The 20334-nt window shown below is 33.7% G+C and overlaps 1 protein-coding gene across 33 annotated transcripts; it reads left to right on the top strand.

The window, feature by feature from the left end:
* Positions 1 to 1780: 1780 nt before the first annotated feature.
* On the top strand, positions 1781 to 17830 carry LOC114281642 (uncharacterized). 33 transcript variants are annotated; one of them, XR_014364238.1, is made up of 8 exons: positions 1866 to 2124; positions 4336 to 4634; positions 4748 to 4805; positions 11329 to 11447; positions 13207 to 13248; positions 15754 to 15992; positions 17437 to 17526; positions 17656 to 17830. XR_014364238.1 is itself a non-coding variant. In XM_028224190.2 (8 exons), the coding sequence occupies exons 2-6, from the start codon at positions 4383 to 4385 to the stop codon at positions 15985 to 15987; spliced, it is 732 nt and encodes a 243-aa protein (XP_028079991.1). In that variant the 5' UTR covers positions 1866 to 2124; positions 4336 to 4382; the 3' UTR covers positions 15988 to 15992; positions 17437 to 17478; positions 17656 to 17830. The 33 variants fall into 33 exon arrangements, 17 of the variants coding, with proteins under 17 accessions (XP_028079994.1, XP_028079991.1, XP_082776327.1 ...); XR_014364239.1 differs by having other exon boundaries at positions 17434 to 17526; XR_003635970.2 differs by having other exon boundaries at positions 13180 to 13248.
* Positions 17831 to 20334: the final 2504 nt, after the last annotated feature.

Below are 20334 nucleotides of genomic sequence, written 5' to 3'. Positions count from 1 at the left end.
CAAATCTCCACTGGGTGAAACCAAGAATGCAACTGAAATAGAGTAGGGGTAAATGAATGACAAGTGTTGTTTTTCTTTTTGTTTAACATGGAATACAATGCAATAGATATAAAGGTTTTTGCTATTTGTGTTTATATTTCATAACCTTTATAGTGGTATGGGCTTTTTGTACATTTGAGGCTTGGTTTTTGTATTGGCTGCCCCTTTCTTAGTGTATGTTTTGCACAACATGAATAACAAGTGTATGAACTGATCAAAGTTGAAAGATAATTTAGTGACTTTACTGCTGCTATGACAATATATGTCTTCATTGGTGATGGACAACTATGTGTATGTGTTTTGGTGCCTTTTCTTTTCTTTTCTCCTTCTTTTTTTTTTCTTTTTTAGTTTTCAGTTTTCAGTTTAAGGATGACACAACAATAAAAGCAAGAATGTCAATTTTTGTATCTTTATTGTATTGTTTTGACCAATTTGAATTTGGAGTGACAAATTGTGTGTGTGATTCACAATCCTTTCCTATCTTCTGTGTCTTCATTGGTGATAAACTGCTATGTGTGTGTGCTTTGGTGCTTTTCAGTTTTCAGTTCAAGGATGGACACAAAGTGAAAGCAAGAATGTAACTTTGGTGCTTTTACTGTATTGTTTTGCCCAATTTGAATTTGGAGTGACAATTACAGTGACAAATTGTGTGTGTGAATCCTAATCATTTCCCAACTTCTGTGTGTTTCCTCTGTTTATGTGTGAGTCACCAAACACAAAATAATAAATACAACATTAATAGGTCACCAAACACACAATTTTCATTTCAAAATCATATATTTCAATTAACAATAGTTCACCCATTACATATGATTCATAAACAGAATACAGACTGCATTCATTCTTACACTACCATACAACTTGTAACTTTACATTACAAACCATATTCCTATAACCAACCTTGACAAAACCAAGCAAATTCATAATTTCCTCTCTCTTCTAGTCCTTCTCTTCAGTTGTGCTTCTATTTTATTCAACTTCTTCAACAAACCAACAATGATCTACACTGCCCGATCGCACATGGGTAGGTCTACCCTAGGTAAAGTGATTGCAACTATTGTTAGGGCAACTAAGAAATCTCCTTCCAGGATTTGCATCGGTCCATGATGTGTGTGTATCAGCCTTCTTCTTCCATAATCATTGCAAAATATCTCGTCCACACCACTTGCATTCTGTCTCCCTTGATTTCTTGAGCTTCGATTGTTCCTAATTTCTTCTCTCCGACTGATTTCCTTGATGCTTTGTTTTTTTATTCTATTTTGCGTCGGTCCCTATTTTTGTAGATGGAAAGGAATGTTAGTTTTTGGCGGGAAAACCTTAATTTTCTCTCCACCCAAAAATATAGAGGGTCACGTCACTCATTCCGTCCACTTCCTTAACGGAAATAGACGGTAAGAGTAAAATTGATAGGAATTTACATAGTATGAGAGTAAAATTGAAAATATTAAAAGTCTAAAAATATAATTAGGAGTTGATTGAGATGTTTTAAATATGTGTACTTTTTGATTTTTTATGAAATATGAGTTGGGTTTAAAATTATGTGGTACAGAAGTGATATGATTTAAATAAGATAGTATTTTTTTAATTTTTTGACTTTTTTAATATATGCCAAACAAGACTTGAAAACCATGCCAAGATATAAAGGCAAAAATGAAATTTTCTTTATAATTTATCAAAAAAAAAAAAAAAAAATATTAAAGATTTGGCGTGTCTCCGTTTTTGAAAAGCCAAACACGCGCTCAAGATTGTTGGTGTAAAAGCACGCACAGTGCATCAAGGGTGGATCGTGGTACGTGTACGTATATCCCCCTACCGACTTCAAAGACGTGGCCGAGTTTTGCACCTCACTGACCCCTCGTCCCTCTCACATTTGCAACAAAAAAAAAAAAAATAAAACTCAACATCTTCAATTCTGCTCTCTCTCTCTCTCTCTCCATTTTTTTCCCTCAAACCTTCTTCAGCTTTACAAGCCCTAGAGAGAGAAAAAACACACACACACACACACAAGCTTTTGTATTTCTCTCATATCTCTCTACTCTTTGTTTCGGAATCACGTTGTTTTGATTGAAAAACATTGAAAATCCGGTACGATTTTCGACGCAATCTCGCCCTGTTGTTTTGAAGTTTGTAGCTCTATTTGATCGGTTAGGGTTTAATTTCATCTCTGCCGCTGTTTTGCTTGTTGAATATACTCTGTACAACCTTTTGCCCCCCTTCATGAATCAGATACACACTCACGATCTGCTTTTTACTTTTTGTGTTAAATTATCTATTTTTTTTTCCTTCTTTGAATTGCATTCGAAATTCTAAATATTTTAAGTAGAAGATTGAGTTTTATTGTTAAATTGATCATTTTTTGAAAATTTAGTAGAATTTGACTCAGTAAAAATCGAATTTAGTAGAATTTGACTTAGTAGAAATTCTAAAATTTAGTTAAATTGGTCTTCAAATTCATGACAGATCGGTTAAGGGTAAAAATCGATTTTTATTTTTTTTTCATCTAACATTTGTGCTTTTTTTTAAAAAAAAATAAAAAAATCTTAATCACATGGTTGTAAAATTTAAACCTAAGGTTACTATTTAAAACTTAAAGCTCAAAATTGCGAAATTTGTAGTAAAGCTGAAATTTTTATGTTAAAAATTAAATTGTGATCACGTGGAAAATTCATGTTATTATCATGTAAGACTACGGTTTAAAAGTTCAAAAAGAATTGAGGTTCTATGTTGCAATCTATTGTTTTATGAAGTTGATATCGGTTTACACTTGTGTTAGGGTTGATGATTTTTTTTTTTTTTGCGGAAGTATGTTAGGTTGATGATTGTTATTGAACTTCACTAATAGTGATTTTTGAATGCTAGAATATCATTATTTATAATTTTGATGTTGCTGTTCGGCAAAGATAGTTGTCAATATGAATTGATGTAAAAGTAATTATATAAATATCCTTTTTTGATGCTACACTTTGATTGTTCTTATGACTGCAGGATCAAAAATAGGGGATTTGTTTTACATTTTTTTTTTTTTACTGGTAGGGTGTGATACCCCATTGTTTGTTGTAGTTGGGTATAAAACAATGTTTAAAGAATTCAGTTAGTGTTATGTTTTAGAGATTGGTTGATATACCATTAAAAATTTTCAATGTTGGCATTAGCATCCTTTGCTATTCATTATGGCCATCTTTTGCTATTCATTAGCATCCTTTTGCTATTCAATCCATTCACCCAATGAAAACTAGGAATTTTTTTTTTTTTAAAATTTATATTTGCAATTTTATGTATTCTGATTCTGATAAATGATTAAAGTCTCATCCCAAACTCGCACAAGAAGTCTTAAACATAACCATTTTTTCTTAAATAGAAGTTTGCACTATTGATTTCAGTTAGTTAGGTGTAGTTTATTGTATTAAAATTTTACTATTTTCGTTGCAATGTTTGACGTGAAAATGTTGAAGAAAATCAACAATAGAAGGTAAATCTTATTAATATTGACCTAGAGCCTATTATAAAATTTAATACACGTAATGAATCATGTTTCTAGGTTTCATGAGGTCTGTGAAAAAGACATTGAAAACATCCAAATAAATTACGTATGTTGATTTTTCGGAGTTTGCTAATGATTACCCTACAATAATGAATTCCTTGCTCATTGCCCATTACTTTTCATACCATGAGGTGAGGGTGACTATTAGTCTGACCGTTATTTTGATAGAAATCCGTGCTGAGAGCTAGAAAATTTTAAGGTAAGATTATATATACACGTGTGTGTTTGGGATGGGGAAGATTGAGTACACACCTAACCTTTGGTGTAATACACAAAGTAATGGTCTTAAGACTTGAACCTATAACCACAAAGTTATTAGGCCAAGTCTTAACCATTGAACCAATGGTCTCCCCTTAATGTGTATTAATTGGGCGTTGTTTTTATTATATACACACACACACATATATATATATATCTTTGCCTAATTTGTACATTTATTTATTTATTTTGTTTCCTTTAATAGACTTGTGCTAAAAGTAGAAAGTTCTGTGATAAAAAAATTTCTCTTTGATAAAACGCGATTATTTTTTTGATGGTCCAATTATTGTTATTTCGTGCAGTTAGGGTTTGAAAAGAAAAACTTAACATGAACAAATGTGCTTAAGACTAATTTATGTTTAGATATAATTCCTTGTGATTATTCTATCTAGCTTTGGTTTGAAACTAGATGAATTTAAGTTGAAATTTGATTTTATAAAGCTAAGAATGGATATTGTATGTATGGCTTATGAGAGAGTTCCCTTTTGCATGATCAGGCTTGTCTGAGTGTGTGTATCCCAAATTGGAAACTCATAACTACAGAATGAGCACCAGGGGATTAAGGGCACCTGCTCTAAGAGGGTATGTGAGGAACACAAGGAGGAGGAAGATGGTACTAGATGTAGACCTCAATGTGCCACCTATTGAGAATCGAGATCAGGAGGGCACTTCAGCTCATGCCAACTCTCAGGATATGGAGCCTGGCCAACAAGGAGGACCGGTACCACCTGCACCAATTGATGTCGATGACTTGGATGATGATGTTGTTATATCCACCTCCAGGGCCTTTGCAGAAGTATGCTTCTTTTATTTTCTAAGTTCTTTTTGTATCAGGAGACTATAACTGTAAGGGTTCACTCATATTTCTATTAACTGTCCATTAGTTGTATCTTCTCAATCTCTTGTCAGGCTAAAAACAATTCCAGAAGAAATCGTGGAAGCACCATTGTAGTTGACGTTGATTCAGGTGATTTGTCTTTGTTTACTTTCCCTGTTTATAGTAATGTGTATGTTTGTGTGTTTGTGCTTTGGTTTCTGTTTAACTCTCTCTCTCTCTCTCTCTCTCTCTCTCACACACACACACACACACACACACACACATACACACATGATGTTATGCTATGTATAGCCTATCTGATCCTGTTTCCCCATTATTCTCTGGTGGCATTCTTATTCATGGTGTCTTCAGCTCAAAGTGAATATGTTTCAGTTGTACATTTTAGATGGGCTCGTACTGTTTGGATGAAGCTATGTGGATTTGGATGTTAAATTGATATTAAAAACTTGAAATATTATGTCAGTTTTAAAAAGTTAGATGCCCGTGTCTTTTATTTCTTGGGTAGATGACCTTTTTAAATATAGAGGCTTTTGCTTGATGAATACTTGCAACCAAACACACACACACAGAGTTCAAAGGAAAGGTAAAATGATTAGCGAACTTTTGTTTTATCTTGAAAGAAGGCAATATACACCTTACATTTATTCTCCTCGTTATACAACCTACATGGATATGAAACTTCAATTAATGGACAACATGTTGCCAACTTAGACCATCTTGACCATCTTGACAGAGCATTCCATTCTGAGAGCCCATTATTGCTCGTATTTATTTTTGTTTTGAAAAAAGTAAGATGGTTTCATGAGGTTAATGATTAATGATTATTTAGTGTGAGGATTTTCTAGACCTGTTCGGATTCCAACACAGCCATGTCTTTGCGGTGTATAGATTACCATCTTGGTGTCCTTTTGGGGGGAGTTGGGCATAATTGATTATGAGATAGGGCTTGTTGATGGTATAAATTGTGTTACATGGACTTGAATATGAGCGTGAGGTGCAGGGTGGTGTGTGGACCCATCTTGTCTCCTCAACTCAAGACGTGGGGGTAGAATCCAGTGTCCAACATTTTTAATGGATTTTCTGAAATTATATTAAACTTAGATGGACTAATTCTCAAAGAAATACTAACAGTCGATCTATGTGATGAACATGATAAAATATTTTTTAAAAAATAATTTTTATAAATTTTAGTTAAGTTATTTATGTGTATATTTATATGTACATAGATATACATCATTTTAAAATGTATATTGCAATTTATACAATGCGGGTTAATAATTTTAGTATTTTGTGCTATAAAGTATAACATAAATAAATATATGTGATAATTTTAGTTAAATTATTTATATGTATGTCTATTTGTACATACATATACAATTATTTTTTAGAAATATGTTGTGGCATGCAATCCATGAGAATAATTTTATCCCTATGGTGCTATGAATTTCTTACTTAAATAAATGTGTTAAATTATAAAATTTTATAGTGGACAATCACTTTGATAGTAGAGATAATGGTTAAATTAGTTAGGGAATTAGTAAATTAAAATAAGAGTAATTGTAATTATTTATTTTATTTTATTTATCTATTTTGCAATTAAATATATTCAAAAAGTGAAACTCATATGAAAAATCATTTAAAAAAGTTGAATACGAAATATGTTGCAATCTATGTATAACTCGAAAGAAAAATATTGGACGTTGTGTTTATAGAAAACGTAACTTAAATAAATATGTATGTAGGGGCAGAGCTAGGAATCTACTATTGGGGGGCCAAAAGCTAAGGCATTGGGCAAATCCAAATGATTGGGTGAAAATAGGTTTGAACAACTTAAATATATATTAAAATAAATCACTAGTAAATGTAAGCTAATAAATAAGAACACGTTAAATAAGTTCTAAGAACTTGAACTTAAATGATTCACCATTAGAAAAATACAAATTTGAAATTCACCTAATTACATGAATGGTAATAAACTATAGATCATGCAGTGTACACAAATTTTTGAAGTTGTCTTATAGTAATAAGTGAAAGGAAAATGATTGAGACTTCTAAAAGAACTCCCCCAATTTGACCCACAAATGATGTGGCATGATAGGTGTCAACTTTTAATTTGTCATACACTCAATTATACAGGACCCCACTACCTTATCACATCGTTGCGGATGAATTTAGGAGTCTAAATTGTGGGTCTCTAGCATTTCTCTTAGTGAAATATGAAAATAATTGAGTGAAGGGAAAATATTATGGTACACACCCCTAAACGGTAGATATTGACACTGTATGACCCTTCCAAAATTATAGCACAATGATTCATAACAAAATCAAATTCATAACTTTTTTTTGCCATAGTAGTTCCTGACGTTTTAATGTTAATAACATAACCATAATTGTTTGTAACTAAATTTCTTTTATGGTGCACCTTTAATAACATTATACAATAATCCATAACTAACACCACAAAAACTCATAGGTTGTGTTTGGTTTGTATTTGTGAAGCAATTTTGGAAAATAATTTTCTACAAAGAGTTCACAAAATTTGAAAATTTGTTTGGTTGTATGTTTTGAAAATAGTTTTGGAGTTTCGGAGTTTGGGATGATTTAATTTTTTTTTATAGTTGGATAGATGATTGTGAGAGAAAAAATGATTGATTGGCGTGTATGATGTGAGAGAAAGAGAGAGGAGAGAGAAAAAATGATTGATTGATGTGTAGTAGAGAGAAAAGTGATTTTGAATTTTTTTTTCAAAAATTTTCTACCAAACAATTTTTTGAAATTTTTTCTCAAAAATTGTCTCTCAAGAGACAAACCAAACAAGGCCATAATTTCTCATGTTAAGGAGGTCTGCACCATAGCATTCCTATAAATGAAAGAAAGAAAGAGTAAAGAGGGAAAACAAAAAAATGAAAGACAAATCTGAGTGAAAAGAAGAAAAGAGTTGTCCACCGGTTGAAATAATGAAAGAGCTGTCTACCAGTGGGATAAAGGAAAGAGGGAAAGAGAAATAATTAAATATTTAAAAAAAAAAATGAAATATTCATTGAGAATAACTACGTGTACTTAAATATGTCATGTGAATAAAAATTTTAGAAACTTAGTGGGGGCCAAGTGTAATAAGGTGTGTAATTACTATAATTTTTATACACGCCATAATTCTAACACTTGTAACAAATCAAACCCTACGTTTTGAGTTTCTTCAATATAAACCCTAATGTTTCAAGTTAATCTCAATTTGAACTATCTATCAATTTTCATTTAACACAAATGGAGAGAGGTAAATTCATGAATTTACTCACCATACATTTATATTATATACATAAGCACATACATATCTACACTTTTTAATTAATTTTTCATATTGATCTTTCCTCAATAATAATCCAAAGACTAACAAACTTCTAATTATATTCATCATAAATACAAATTGTGAATAAGATCACATATATATATATATATATATATGAATAGTGTGTATATATATGATGGGTTTATAGAGAACTTGTAGTATCTCAGCTTCCACTCACAATCGACTCAATCTAGTCATTATGTCCAAGTGGTTGGTTTGGGTGCCGATCATTGTGACCCAAATGATGTGGGCCCTTGTAATGTTGATGTGCACCTCTCTCTTCACTGCCTATATATATATATATATGTTTATGAAGTAATTAGATTTAAAAAAATTAGAGTTCTTCTAATCATCACTATTACTTTTTGGGATTTGGGAAGAAAATTAAACCAAATGATCTCTCTGTATCTCTCTCTAAAACTTGAGAATTTAGTTACTAAAAGGTCGGACTTGGTTTGTAAATGGAAAATCAGGCCACCTATTGCCACTACCACCCAAACAACTCGAATCACCACCACCTTGAACACCCAAAAAGCTCTTTGAAAACTACTCTGCAACTCCACATGTGGGTTTCGCATCACATTCGCCTCCAAATTCGAACTTAAGTTCTTCTAAATTTCTCAATTGAATCGTCGATCCATGCTGCCCAAAATCTCTCAATTGAATCGTCGATCCATGCTGCCCTAAATCTCTCCGAATTCAAACTCTTGATCAAATTACCAAACTGCCCACTTGACGCTAGAAGCGAGTTGAAACTCCGGTTAATGTCCAACATCTGATGCTCCTTATGGAATGCTGCCACAGAGAATTGTACATGGCGAAGTGTTTTGATTTTGTGTGGCGAATTGGATGGTGGTGGAAGACAATAGCGATGAGGATGAAGATGACAATGAATAGCAGTTAGCGTTCAAATTGCACTTTGTGTTCTTGCGACTTCCACTGCCAACGGGGATGTTTCGAAGAGCCCCGACTTTGGTCTTCCAATACCTCCGACAGTACTTGCAGAAGTGGTGTGGCGTGACATTGTTGACAAGAGAAAGGGAGAAGAGGCAATGCTGTGAGGGAAGGGGAAAGGAGAGGAGGTGGTGGAAGGGAGAAGGGGGAGGAGTGGTTCTGCAGTGGCAAGGGGGATGGCGGTGGAGAAGGTAGCGGGTGGCTGTCGGTGAAGGGAAATGAAAGAGGAATTTGGTGAAGACAAAGCATACTGAAATGGGTAAAATGAAGGGGAGAGACGGACAAATCAAGTGTAATGAGGTCTAGGATTAGTTATTAAGGTAGTTGTAATTAAGAGTGATTAAAATAAAGTTAAGATTAACATAAAATTGAATGAGCGAATGAAATGTTGCCACATGTTGTAAATTTATTTTTTTAGGTGTGTCAAATTGAAATTTACGATAGTCCAAATTGAGATCAATTGGAAACATTAGGGTTTAAATTGAAGAATTCAAAACACAGGGTTTAATTTGTTACAAGCATTAAACTTTGGATTTTTTTGATAATTTTCCCAAAAATTAATATTTATGAACTCATGTAATTTATTAGTTGACAAATTAATGTTTAAATACAAATTAAATATATAAAGAACATATCCGTGGTATGGGAACTATTAAAAAATCAAAATATAAAATGTTCAAAATAAAATAAATGATTTTAATTTGATTGATGGTTGGATTGTGAAGAAAATTGCTAGACTAAGGGTATGCTATTCTAGTAAGTTGCCAAACAACCCGTGATTGATGTAGGATTCTTTGTTATTGGTTATATATTATATTAGAAATTTATTTAAATAAAGAACTTAATTTGATAATAAGTCAATAAGGTGGGCCAACTTTGATCCCCTTATGATGTGGTATCTCGTGTGGGCCTTGAGTTCTTGAGGGCCCTAGGTAAGCTTTAAAAATGGGGCCATTTAGGCATAATTATTAAAAATAAAAAATAAAAATAGTTATGTATAAAATGATTTAAGTACTTATAATTATTTTATTTTATATTTGCTAGTACCCCTAAAAAGTCTGTTTGTGTATATAATCACTAATCACTAATCAAACCAAGCCTTATGGCCCATCAAATGGATCGACTACATGAATCATTCTTCTCCATTCAACTCTATTATATAATCACTAAACTTATATAATAAAATTTAGTTACATAGATCATGCCTTATTACAAAATTCCTAAAGATAAATTATGATTTTGTTACTTTATAGTTTAATAATATCCACTTTACAAGAAAAAAAAATATTTTACTATATCTGAAGTTAAAATACCAAATAAAAAAGAATCAACTGTAGCAACCAAATATTACTCCTCTTGCATTTTTAGATGTAAAATTTCTAATTAAGCTTGTATAATATGACTTGTCTACTAATAATTTTTAGTGGATAATATGGTTAATACGTTATCTTTTTTGTGTCACTGTTGTTGACCAAAGTAAGATTTAATCACTTTCAATTTGAGAAACTTTTTTGTCCCAAGACAACTGTAAATGCTATAGTTATCCATGCATTTGGGAAATAATCATCCATTGCTTTCAAATAATTTACTGCTTCAATTCGCTCTTCGGTGTTTGGGACCCAAGGTGGTTGCCTTCCTCGCCTTTGCTTAGGGCCGGCAATTGTTTTTTTATTTTTTTATTATTGTTATATACAAAAATATAAGACTATATAGATTGCCAAGTAGATGCCACATAGGAGAGAAGAAAAAAAAAATCATGGTAAACACTACTTTTAATATTATATATATGATGTGAATGGAAATAGTGAAGAGGCAATGTTTTGGGCCTTCTATGAATATTGTAAAAAAGTAGGGACCATCTAAAGAGGCAATGTTTTGGGCCTTTTATGAATATTGTAAAAAAGTAGGGACCATTTGTAGAGCTATAAAATATACATTTCAATAGCCTTGTGCTCGTCGAGATTTTTCATCTCTCTTATTCGAGAAAGTTCACAAAAACCCTAGATCTGGGTTGCATCCATGTCTCCACCTGTTCGGCGATTTGATCCAGATCCAACAACAGAAGATACAGGTTAACAGAATGTCCTTTCTTTATTTGCTTCGCCTTGCTTTTCATCTCTCTTATTTGAGAAAGTTCCCAAAAAATCTAGATACTCGTTTGCTTGTATATTTCATAAGAAGTCATTAGCCTTCTGATAATTGCAGTATAGTGTTTGCAGTAAAGTGGGTTGTTGCTCATTTTGCCATTGATTTAATTAGCTGACTCTATGTTGTATTCGAAATTATTGGCATAGTTGGCTTGTGTTTCTTGTTTTCCTCATTTTTAGTACTGATATGGGGTTAGCATTGCAGAAGAAAGGATGTCTAGGGTTGCTTCCAACACTCGCAACAAGCGTAGAAGAGTGAATACAAATCAAACAATAATAAATTGTGACCTTTACATTAACCTGGAGGGTACTAGCAACTCTATGGTAAGAATTGAGCTTTCGTTATGCACTAGATGTTGTCCATTTTGCCTTTTATGTTTCTATCCTAGACTGGTATATCAACTTGTTGAAATTGTATTAATTGTTTTCTTATTTTGCTGGGTTCTGTGACAACTGGCCGAGTACCTTCTATCTACTGATGCTTATTATATAGGCAAACAATCACAATAAGATATCTCTCTTCAAGTCAAGCAATCATAAATTGTGACCATTAAATAAATTAGGAGGAGAGTAGCAACTCTACAGTAATAATTGAGATTTTGTTATGTTGCACATGATGTGTATCTCCCTTCTCTGTTTTATATTTTAGACTATGAAGCATGGGTACTTAGAAGAACATGACGTACCAGTACCGGGTACTTACCGGCGTATGGTATATCGTATGGTACTTCTGCATACGTATCGGGTACACGAAACACATATTCAAATTTTTTCTTCTTAATTTTTGGCGTACCCAGACATACCTAGTATATACCCAAGCCGTATCATACCTCAGTTGAAACAATATTTTTTTCTACTGTAGAAATAAAACTCCTTTCACTAGACTTTTTTTTTTTTTTTAAAAGTTTTATACTTGGCATGATTTTAAAATTAAACTATGGTTTGTAAGTTATTTAATATATTGACACTTAAATTTTGATTTATACCTTTAATTTTGGCATTAAATGTTAATTATAGGTTGGATCTTAACAAATTAAACCATTTAATTAATTTTTGTATTACTCTAAATTAAAAATAAATATTTTTTTACAAGCGTACCAAGCCGTACCCGTACCTTTTTTTTTTTGTGATTTTACCGTATTGACGTACCAGTATCGTACCAGTACCAATACCCGTACCCGTACCCGTACCCGTGCTTCATAGGTTTTAGATTACCAATTTGTTGGAGTTTTATGTTTTTTCTCTTTCTTATTTTTTCTGTTTTTTGCAATAACTGGCTGAGCCTGAGTAACCTCTTTTTGATGATGTACATAAATATTGGTAATTTCGGAGTTGAGGCATGCCAAGCAGTAGTTCCTACATAGCATCATATTTATGGATATGGGATGTGTTTGGTGTGCCTATTGGCTAGCAGGGATGGTTTCTTTTGCATTGTTGGATGGAGGGTTGAATGGAGGGAGATAAGGGGAGAAGGAAAAGGGTGAGGATGGAGCAGGTTTCATGCCTTGTCAGAAAGCGGTGTAGCATAGGATTTTCACCAGTACAATTATGTGCATTTTCTTCTCTAGGATATTTTTTTATTTTTTTTATTTTAAATTGTAATCTACTCTCTGATTATTTCTTACTTACCTTGGGATGTGGTGGTTGTCATATCAAGTCTTATGAAAGTTAGAATAAAAGGGGAACCATTCCTGTTTTAAAATATTTAATTAAAGTTGATCCGTAGGCCCCTGGGATTTGATTCTTAAGGATATTATATTAGGTGTTGTGCTTCTCTTTAAATGGTTACACGTTGGGTTTGTATCTTCTTTAAAAAACTTTATGCTTCACAGTAGTGGTCTGACAGGAGGGTCTTGATCTTGAGGGTTTGTACCTATTTCCGCTAACAAAAAACCTAGATTTATTTTATTCTTCCTTTTTTTTTTTTTTTAAAAAAAAAAAATATGTTTGAAGAAAAGCAGAGCTGCTGCTGTTTGCGTTTCTTTCTCTCTCTCTCTCTCTCGCTTCTCTTGCTTAACTTCTTCTTATAGTCTTGTTGTGGACACATGTTAAGCAGTTTCTTGCACATCTATATGCTGTCCAGGGATCAATAGGGTTGGGAGAATGCGTAGCGCTCTCCCTCTTGGTGAGTTATTACTTTTCTGATTCTCCTTTGCTTTTTATCTCCTCCCAATCTATTTGATTTCGACCATTCTTGTCCACACATCATCTTGCTAGCTGCTCACTTTATTCCCTCTCGTCCCCCCCCGCTCTCTCTCTCTCTCTCTCTCCCCTCCCTATTTTGAAAACCATTTACATCCCTTCACCTTAATGTCATTGCCCTTGCAGTGGGTTTTTAAACCTTTCCAACCTTAATGTAAATGTTTGCTTGTCATACGGCTTTTTTTCCCTAATTCATTTTTTTGGTTATTACTTGTGAACTGTTCTGAAAATTTGGGAGCTGAGTTATGAAATTTGTAGGACTTTGAGAGTTTGGTTTATTGCTGGTCTAAAGCTGTTTCAGCTTGTTACCTTTGCTTTAATGCTTGATTGTTTGTGTTGTAGGTGATTAGATGATTAATTATCAGCTATGGACCTGATATTACTTGTACATTTGTTTTTTTGTTGCCAAGGTTTTCCGTAGAAAGATTAGAACTCTAGAAAAACCTACATTGCATTAGAAAGGAAAGATTAGAACACTAGAAAACCCTACACACTTGCCTTGTAAAATAACACCCTTTTGTTAATAAATTAAAGGGTAAATGGTAAAGAGACAAGTAGAAGATGGTCTCCCTTAATTAGTAGGCTTTTTTGTGCTTTTGACTTTCATTCCTTCTAATTTTGTCTGTCCTACCAAATGGACATTGCATTTTTTAGTTAATTATAAGTTCTACCCAAACAACATCTTAACTTTCATCCCTCAGATCGACGGACAAATTCAATATCTACTAGTCACCCATGCATGCAAGTTACAGTAGTCTCTGTTGCACTATGAAGCACGGACACCTCTCCGAGGGCTCTGTACCAGTGTCGGACACGTGTCGGACACAGACACACGTCGGACACACGGTGGACACGTGTTCGACACGCAACAGAGAGTGTCCCAATTTTTAAAATTTTTTTTTTTGCAACCGGGCACGTTCTAGACATGTTCGGACACTTTTGGGACACGTTTGGGGTCAATTTCATCATTTATGAAACTTCTGTGGGTCGATTTGTAAAAAAATAAAAACAATTGAACAGAAGGGAACAGAAGGGAAAGAGAGAACAGAAGAACAGAAGAGAAAGAGAGAAGACCTGGTCGCCCGTCGCCTGTCGCTCGTCGTCGCTCGTTGGCATGCACCTTCGCTGCTCTTCTTTCATGACCTTCGCTGCTCTTTTTTCTTCGTTCTTCTCCGTTCTTCGATCTTCTTCTTCTTCTTCTTCTCCGATCATCTCTCTCGTTCTTTGTCTCTCTTCTCCTTTGAGTTCAACTTTTATTTTATTTTTTCTTTTATATGGTCACTGGTCAGTCACTCTCTCTCTCTCTTCTTATTTTTTTTTTTCTAATTTCATTTTATATTTTCTTTTTTCCCTCTGTGCCTATATTATTTAAGTATATAATTTTTTTTTGTTAATTAGTTTTGGTAATTTTAATAATGTGTGTTTATTATTTGTATTTTTTATTACCTTTTAATGATTTTTTTAAAATAATTTTATGACATATAATAAATAAAATTAATGACATATATATTGAATGTGTCCCCAGCGTGTCGTGTCCCCCATTTTTTGAAAATTTGCGTGTCTCCGTGTCCGTGTCCGTATTGTGTTGCGTGTCCGTGTCCGTGCTTCATAACTGCTGCATTTAATTCTTTTCATAGAACCTTGCAATGTGCAAAGTGCTGCCTGGACAACATGGACTTGCTGCACTACTAGAGCTTTGTATTAAAACAAGGCAAAACATATATTATTTATTATATACTTTGCATTTTTCTTTGTAAACATCAAGTATTAATTACAAACTATTAAGTCATAAAAAATAACAATTCTTTAATTAAATGTATGATGTTTTTTAAAATTAAAATACTCTCTTTGAAGGCGCTCCCAGTCTGAAGATATTTTCCCAAAGGATGTTTTCGCACCCTTGCTCCTGCTCCTGCTCCTGCGTCCTACCAGATGGAGCATCAAGAATGTGAATATATTTTAATTCACTATGTGGATAAATATCCAATAAACACAACATTTCTTCGTTTCCAAGATGCATGGACAGGACCTGTTTGACAACTACATAAATAGCTGACATCCATTACGGAAAAATATCAGTGTGACTGGCAGGGTTTACTTGCTCTAGTAATCATGCTGCATCAGACCAATTTGGGCATTTGGCAGTCACACTTGATGCTTGTCCCTTTGTGTATAAACTGTGCTTTTATTTTCAGCTTATCCATATCTGATTTAAGAAGTTTACTGAGTGTGTTACTGTTATATGACTAGAAAACTTTCTAGTACTTTTTTTACTTTTGCACTTTGCATGGTGTTGCTTATATATATCTATATATTTTCTATGGATAAAGTAATTCACTGAAAGCTGTTTATGGGGTTGTAACCCATGTACGTGGACAGTTGTTTTTATTTATGGCCATTAAGATTGTTTCTTATATACAAATGGCAGAAAGAGAATGTTCAGTGTGTGAAACCATCCCCACCACCACCCAAGGAACCCACATTCAACTGTCCCGTATGCATGGGCCCATTGGTTGAAGAGATGTCGACCAAGTGTGGCCATATTTTCTGTAAGACATGCATCAAGGCTGCAATAGCTGCACAGGGTAAATGTCCTACTTGTCGGAGAAAAGTCACCACCATGAAAGAGACCATTCGTATCTATCTTCCTAGAGCCAATTGAGCAAGGTGTGTCCTCATTTATATTTTCATGTTGCTCTGTTGCTTCACATAATCTATTTAAATGATAGCTTTTGTGCATGGGCTGGGGAGTAAAAAAACTCATGTTTGAAGGTATCTTGATCTGATGAGAAGGAAAGGAATTTATGTGAAGTTTGTAATGTTATAAAGTTATTTGATAACATAACAATTTTCAAAGAGTATGCAATTATGAAGTATTAGATATGTGGGGGAAATCACGGGAAAAAAAAAAAAAAAAAAAACCTCCTAGAGTTTGACCCTTATAATGAAATAAACCCTAAGTTATAATTTTGTCAAGTTGAAGCCTAATTTTTTTATTTGTTTTTAATTTAAACCATTTGCCTATTTTAATTAAGTAAAACTGATAGAAAAAAGGATACTTTTTTCCATTAAACTCAATGTAGGTGTACATAAAATGTCTTAAATACCATTTTCCGTTGAGTTTAATGGCTAAAATATTATTATTTTTTCGTCGATTTTACTTGACGAAAATAGATAGATGGTTTAGATTCAAAACAAATCAAAATGTTAGGATTTAAATTAACAAAATTAAAAACTCAGGGTTTGTTTTGTTGTAAGGGTCCAACTCTGGGGTTCTTTCTGTAATTTTCCCTATATGTGCAATTGACAGTCTACATTGCTAGTCAGCATAGAATTTGGAAACTATATTTGACAACTTTCTATTTAGTGATGAGACAATGGATTGATCTGTAGAAATTCACTAGACAAATAAATATGGTGTATGTAATCCCTTGTAGAAACAAGTATGTTATTGAAGTAGACTTGTGTGTTGCAGTCTCATTTCTTAGCAATCAATCTTTTAGATGGGTTGGTGGTTAACAATTCAAAAAGTTGATTACAAGAATACCAGTTGCAAGTTTTATGGATTATTGTTATTATATATATATATTTTTTTTACATAAAATGGAGCATTCTGTATGTATTTCAGGTAATGGTAACCATCAAAATGAATTATGTTTTTTCTTCGATGTTATACAGTACTAGTCAATTTGACATTAAGCGTTAGTTTGGGAGGCGGCTTTTTTAGCTGCTTTTTGGCTAAAATATGAGGTGAGAAAAATTGGAGTGTTTGGGAATGACTTTTGGCTTTTTATAGAAAAATGTGCAAAATGTAGAGAGAATGGCAAAGAATCTTTGACTGTTTGTATGAGTTGAAAACTTTTTAGCTTTTTGGCTAAAATCCTTTCCATCCCAAACGGACTCTTAAGAATGAAGTACTGATCACTTTATGTATGCTTATGACTGCCAGCTTTGCCATTTAAAGGTTGAGATAAAAGTATTTATGGACTAGGTGTAATCTTATTAGAGATTTTATTTGTAGAAGCAATATGTTGAACTTTTGGGAGTACAGTCTGGGCTTGTGATGCACTTCATTGGCTTAACCATTGGCATGCTTGTTTCATTCCAGCAGACTTGAGACATTTTAATCTCTTATGCTGTGCGGAACTATATTGTATGTCTTCTCCATGTTTTCACGAGCTTCTGCGTTTTTTGCTTTCAAGTATGTGTTTACACATTTTATGTGCTTTGTGATCCGCGGTAAATGCGGTCATGGTTTCTTATTACTTATTTTTTATTTTAGTGGGTAAATTAAAATTCTGTTTTTCTTACACACTTGTATGTTTTCTAGTGTTGAGCAGGAAGGTGCATACAGACTGTTTTGCAGCATTGTGAGGGAATCAAACATTGGTTTGGGACATTGTTATCTTTAGAGTTATAAACTGTAAGTTTTAAGTTAAAATGACATTGGGTTTTGGTCTGAAACCAGTACTTTTGGTCAATGGAGACATTGGGTGGTTGTTTTAGATTGCTGTAATGTCCAATTTTCTATACATCTAAAGCAAGATAAGTTAGTAAAAATCTCCGTTGAAAAAAGAAAAAAAAGAAAAAAAAATTGGCCAGCTGAGATGGGAGTACAATGGAAGCCCATTTGATGGGCTATATATACGGTCCTTCCATTATGCTTATCCTTTAACATTTGGTCTCATGGCTCAGCACAAGTCCTGGACTCAACGGCCAGATGACAACTAATGTCATGGCTTGTATTGGTTGAAAAATCTTTCAGTTTGCAATCCCCAAGGGGTTGGCCTGGGCCAATGTCCAGGGATCGAAACCTTTAGGTGCTAATAATTCCTTGAGGTCATCGGACTGGTGAAAAATTCTTGAATTAATCGTGGTGCACTTGCGGGAAATTCTTTGTTGAGGGCTTGTACACTCTTGGGGATCAGTCGGGCTTTGACCTGGACACCCTAGTGCCAAAAAAAAAAAAAATCTAGTTTGCACCTGTTTACATGTATAAGAATCTGATTGGCTGATCTGCTGTATGCTGCCATTGTTTCCAATGTATACACGCAACAACCTGACACCCTATACTTTAAACTTGTTCTCAGCCTGACTTGCTATCACGTGGCAATAGGCTAGGCTAATACCCTAAACACCGTCACCAATCACATTTTCATCAGACCACTAGTTTGTGGCGGCCTCAACTTGTATCACAACCGATACCTCAGTAATCTAGATGCAACACCTCTGGCATTGATTTGCTCTTCTAACTGTTAAGTGTTGTGCACGCTTTTGTGGATACTGGAGCAATGTTGTGCATGATATCTTGGATTATATCGTGTGAGGTGTGGGGATATGGTGTGGTGTGGTGTTGTGTTGTGACTCCGACCTCTCTTGGTTTTCCCTGGACTGGGTCCGGGTGTGACTTCTGTCTGTTTAATTGTGGTTGCTTGTCTTAAGGCTATAGACCTATCTGCATGCACTTCATTTGTTGTACTGAGTAGTTTAGAGGAGCCCTGGTGATCCACCATGATGTTGATGCCAACCTTTCTTGGATTTCCTTATGGGTGGTGATCCGACTTGGTATTTGATGCCAACCCTTTTCCTGGGTTTTCTTCAACACCAACACTGAGATTTGGGGATCTGGCATGGTGTGGTGTGGTATCGGGACACTAATCGCATGAAGTTTGGTGATCTGTGGTGGTGCCATGCATGATCTCCTTGATTTAATTGGTCAATGGTGATCTGGTGTTTATTGTGCACAATCTTTTGAATTTTGTTGCACACACCAATGGCATGATCTCCTGTATAACTTCCAGGACACCAACGGTGTGTCACTCACGCCAGTGCTTTACCCCCATTGGTGGTGCAGGTCAGCTAATTCTTGACCTTTTTTTTTTTTTTCTTTTTTTGCTTTATAAATTGAAAAATGAGACAGTTAAGGATAATGTGCAATAGATTTTCCACTGCAAGATGCCGGTATGAGAGGCTTATTTGGGTTTGGATGAACCCAGATACCAACAAAGCAGTGTCTATATATGCAGTAGTGGCCGAAAGATCTCTTGAGGTGGGAAAGATTCAAAATGAGGCTCATCTTATTAGGTCTTTAGGGCCTGTTTGTTTTAAGAGGTAGGTTGGGTGGGATTGTTAGTAAATGGATTATTAATAAGAGGACTGTTAGTAAGGGGATTAAGAAAAATTGTGTTTGTTTGATAACCAGTGAATTAGCAATAATTCATGTTTGTTGAGTGATAGGAGTGAGATTAACCGCATCAAATTTCACTAATAACCTTGTTTCATTTATTAAATTTGGGTTTATATCAACTAATAAATGCATTACATATTTTAATATTAAAAATTATATTTCATAAATAAGTATTTTTTTGTTACTATTTTATTTTTTTAATATAGTTTTTTTTGGTATAAATATTATCATACTATTATATTTTTATATTAAACTATTGTTATATAAAGAATGGTGGAGTAAAAAATGGTGGAATAATTAAAAAAATGATAGAGAAAAGACCTTAGTAATCAAGTAGAGCAAGTAAATTAGGTAGGATAATAAAGGGTAAAATAGTAAATCCTCCTCTAATATTAAGGGATTATTTTTCTAATGAGTGTTGTTATTAGCATCTCATCAATTATTTTGGACCCTCAATTTCTTTGAACCTTCGCTTACAAATTTCAAGACTTTTAAAATTTCTTCTCTTTCCAAATAATATTAAAATTATCTTTGTGAAAATATTTCACCCATTCAATTGAATGCACACCCTTATCCCCCCACACTCCTAAAAAGTTTCTCTCCCAAAAACTCTAGCAAAACTCACGAATGTGATTACTATTTCATCTCTACATATTTGTTCAAGACTTGAGAAAATAAATGTTGTGTTTTTTTTGTTGTTGATTTAAAATTATCATTTGTGGGTTCTGCGATCTCCACGAATTTCGGTTATCTGTTCTTAAACAAATAAGAAATGTTTGGTTACCTGTTCTCGAAAAAATGAACAATGTTCGGGTTTGTGTT

The sequence above is a fragment of the Camellia sinensis genome, chromosome 3 (genome assembly GCF_055761805.1).
Source record: "Camellia sinensis isolate YWXY chromosome 3, ASM5576180v1, whole genome shotgun sequence".
In the NCBI taxonomy this organism is placed as follows: Eukaryota; Viridiplantae; Streptophyta; class Magnoliopsida; order Ericales; family Theaceae; genus Camellia; species Camellia sinensis.
Note: the sequence above shows the minus strand (reverse complement) of the source record. Positions and strands in the feature narration are given on the sequence as shown.

Coding starts and splice junctions, on each gene's coding strand:
- LOC114281642 (XM_028224191.2), top strand. CDS start 4,383: ATGAGCACCAGGGGATTAAGGGCACCTGCTCTAAGAGGGTATGTGAGG. Junction 4,635..4,747: donor CCTCCAGGGCCTTTGCAGAA/GTATGCTTCTTT, acceptor ATCTCTTGTCAG/GCTAAAAACAATTCCAGAAG. Junction 4,806..11,328: donor TGTAGTTGACGTTGATTCAG/GTGATTTGTCTT, acceptor TTAGCATTGCAG/AAGAAAGGATGTCTAGGGTT.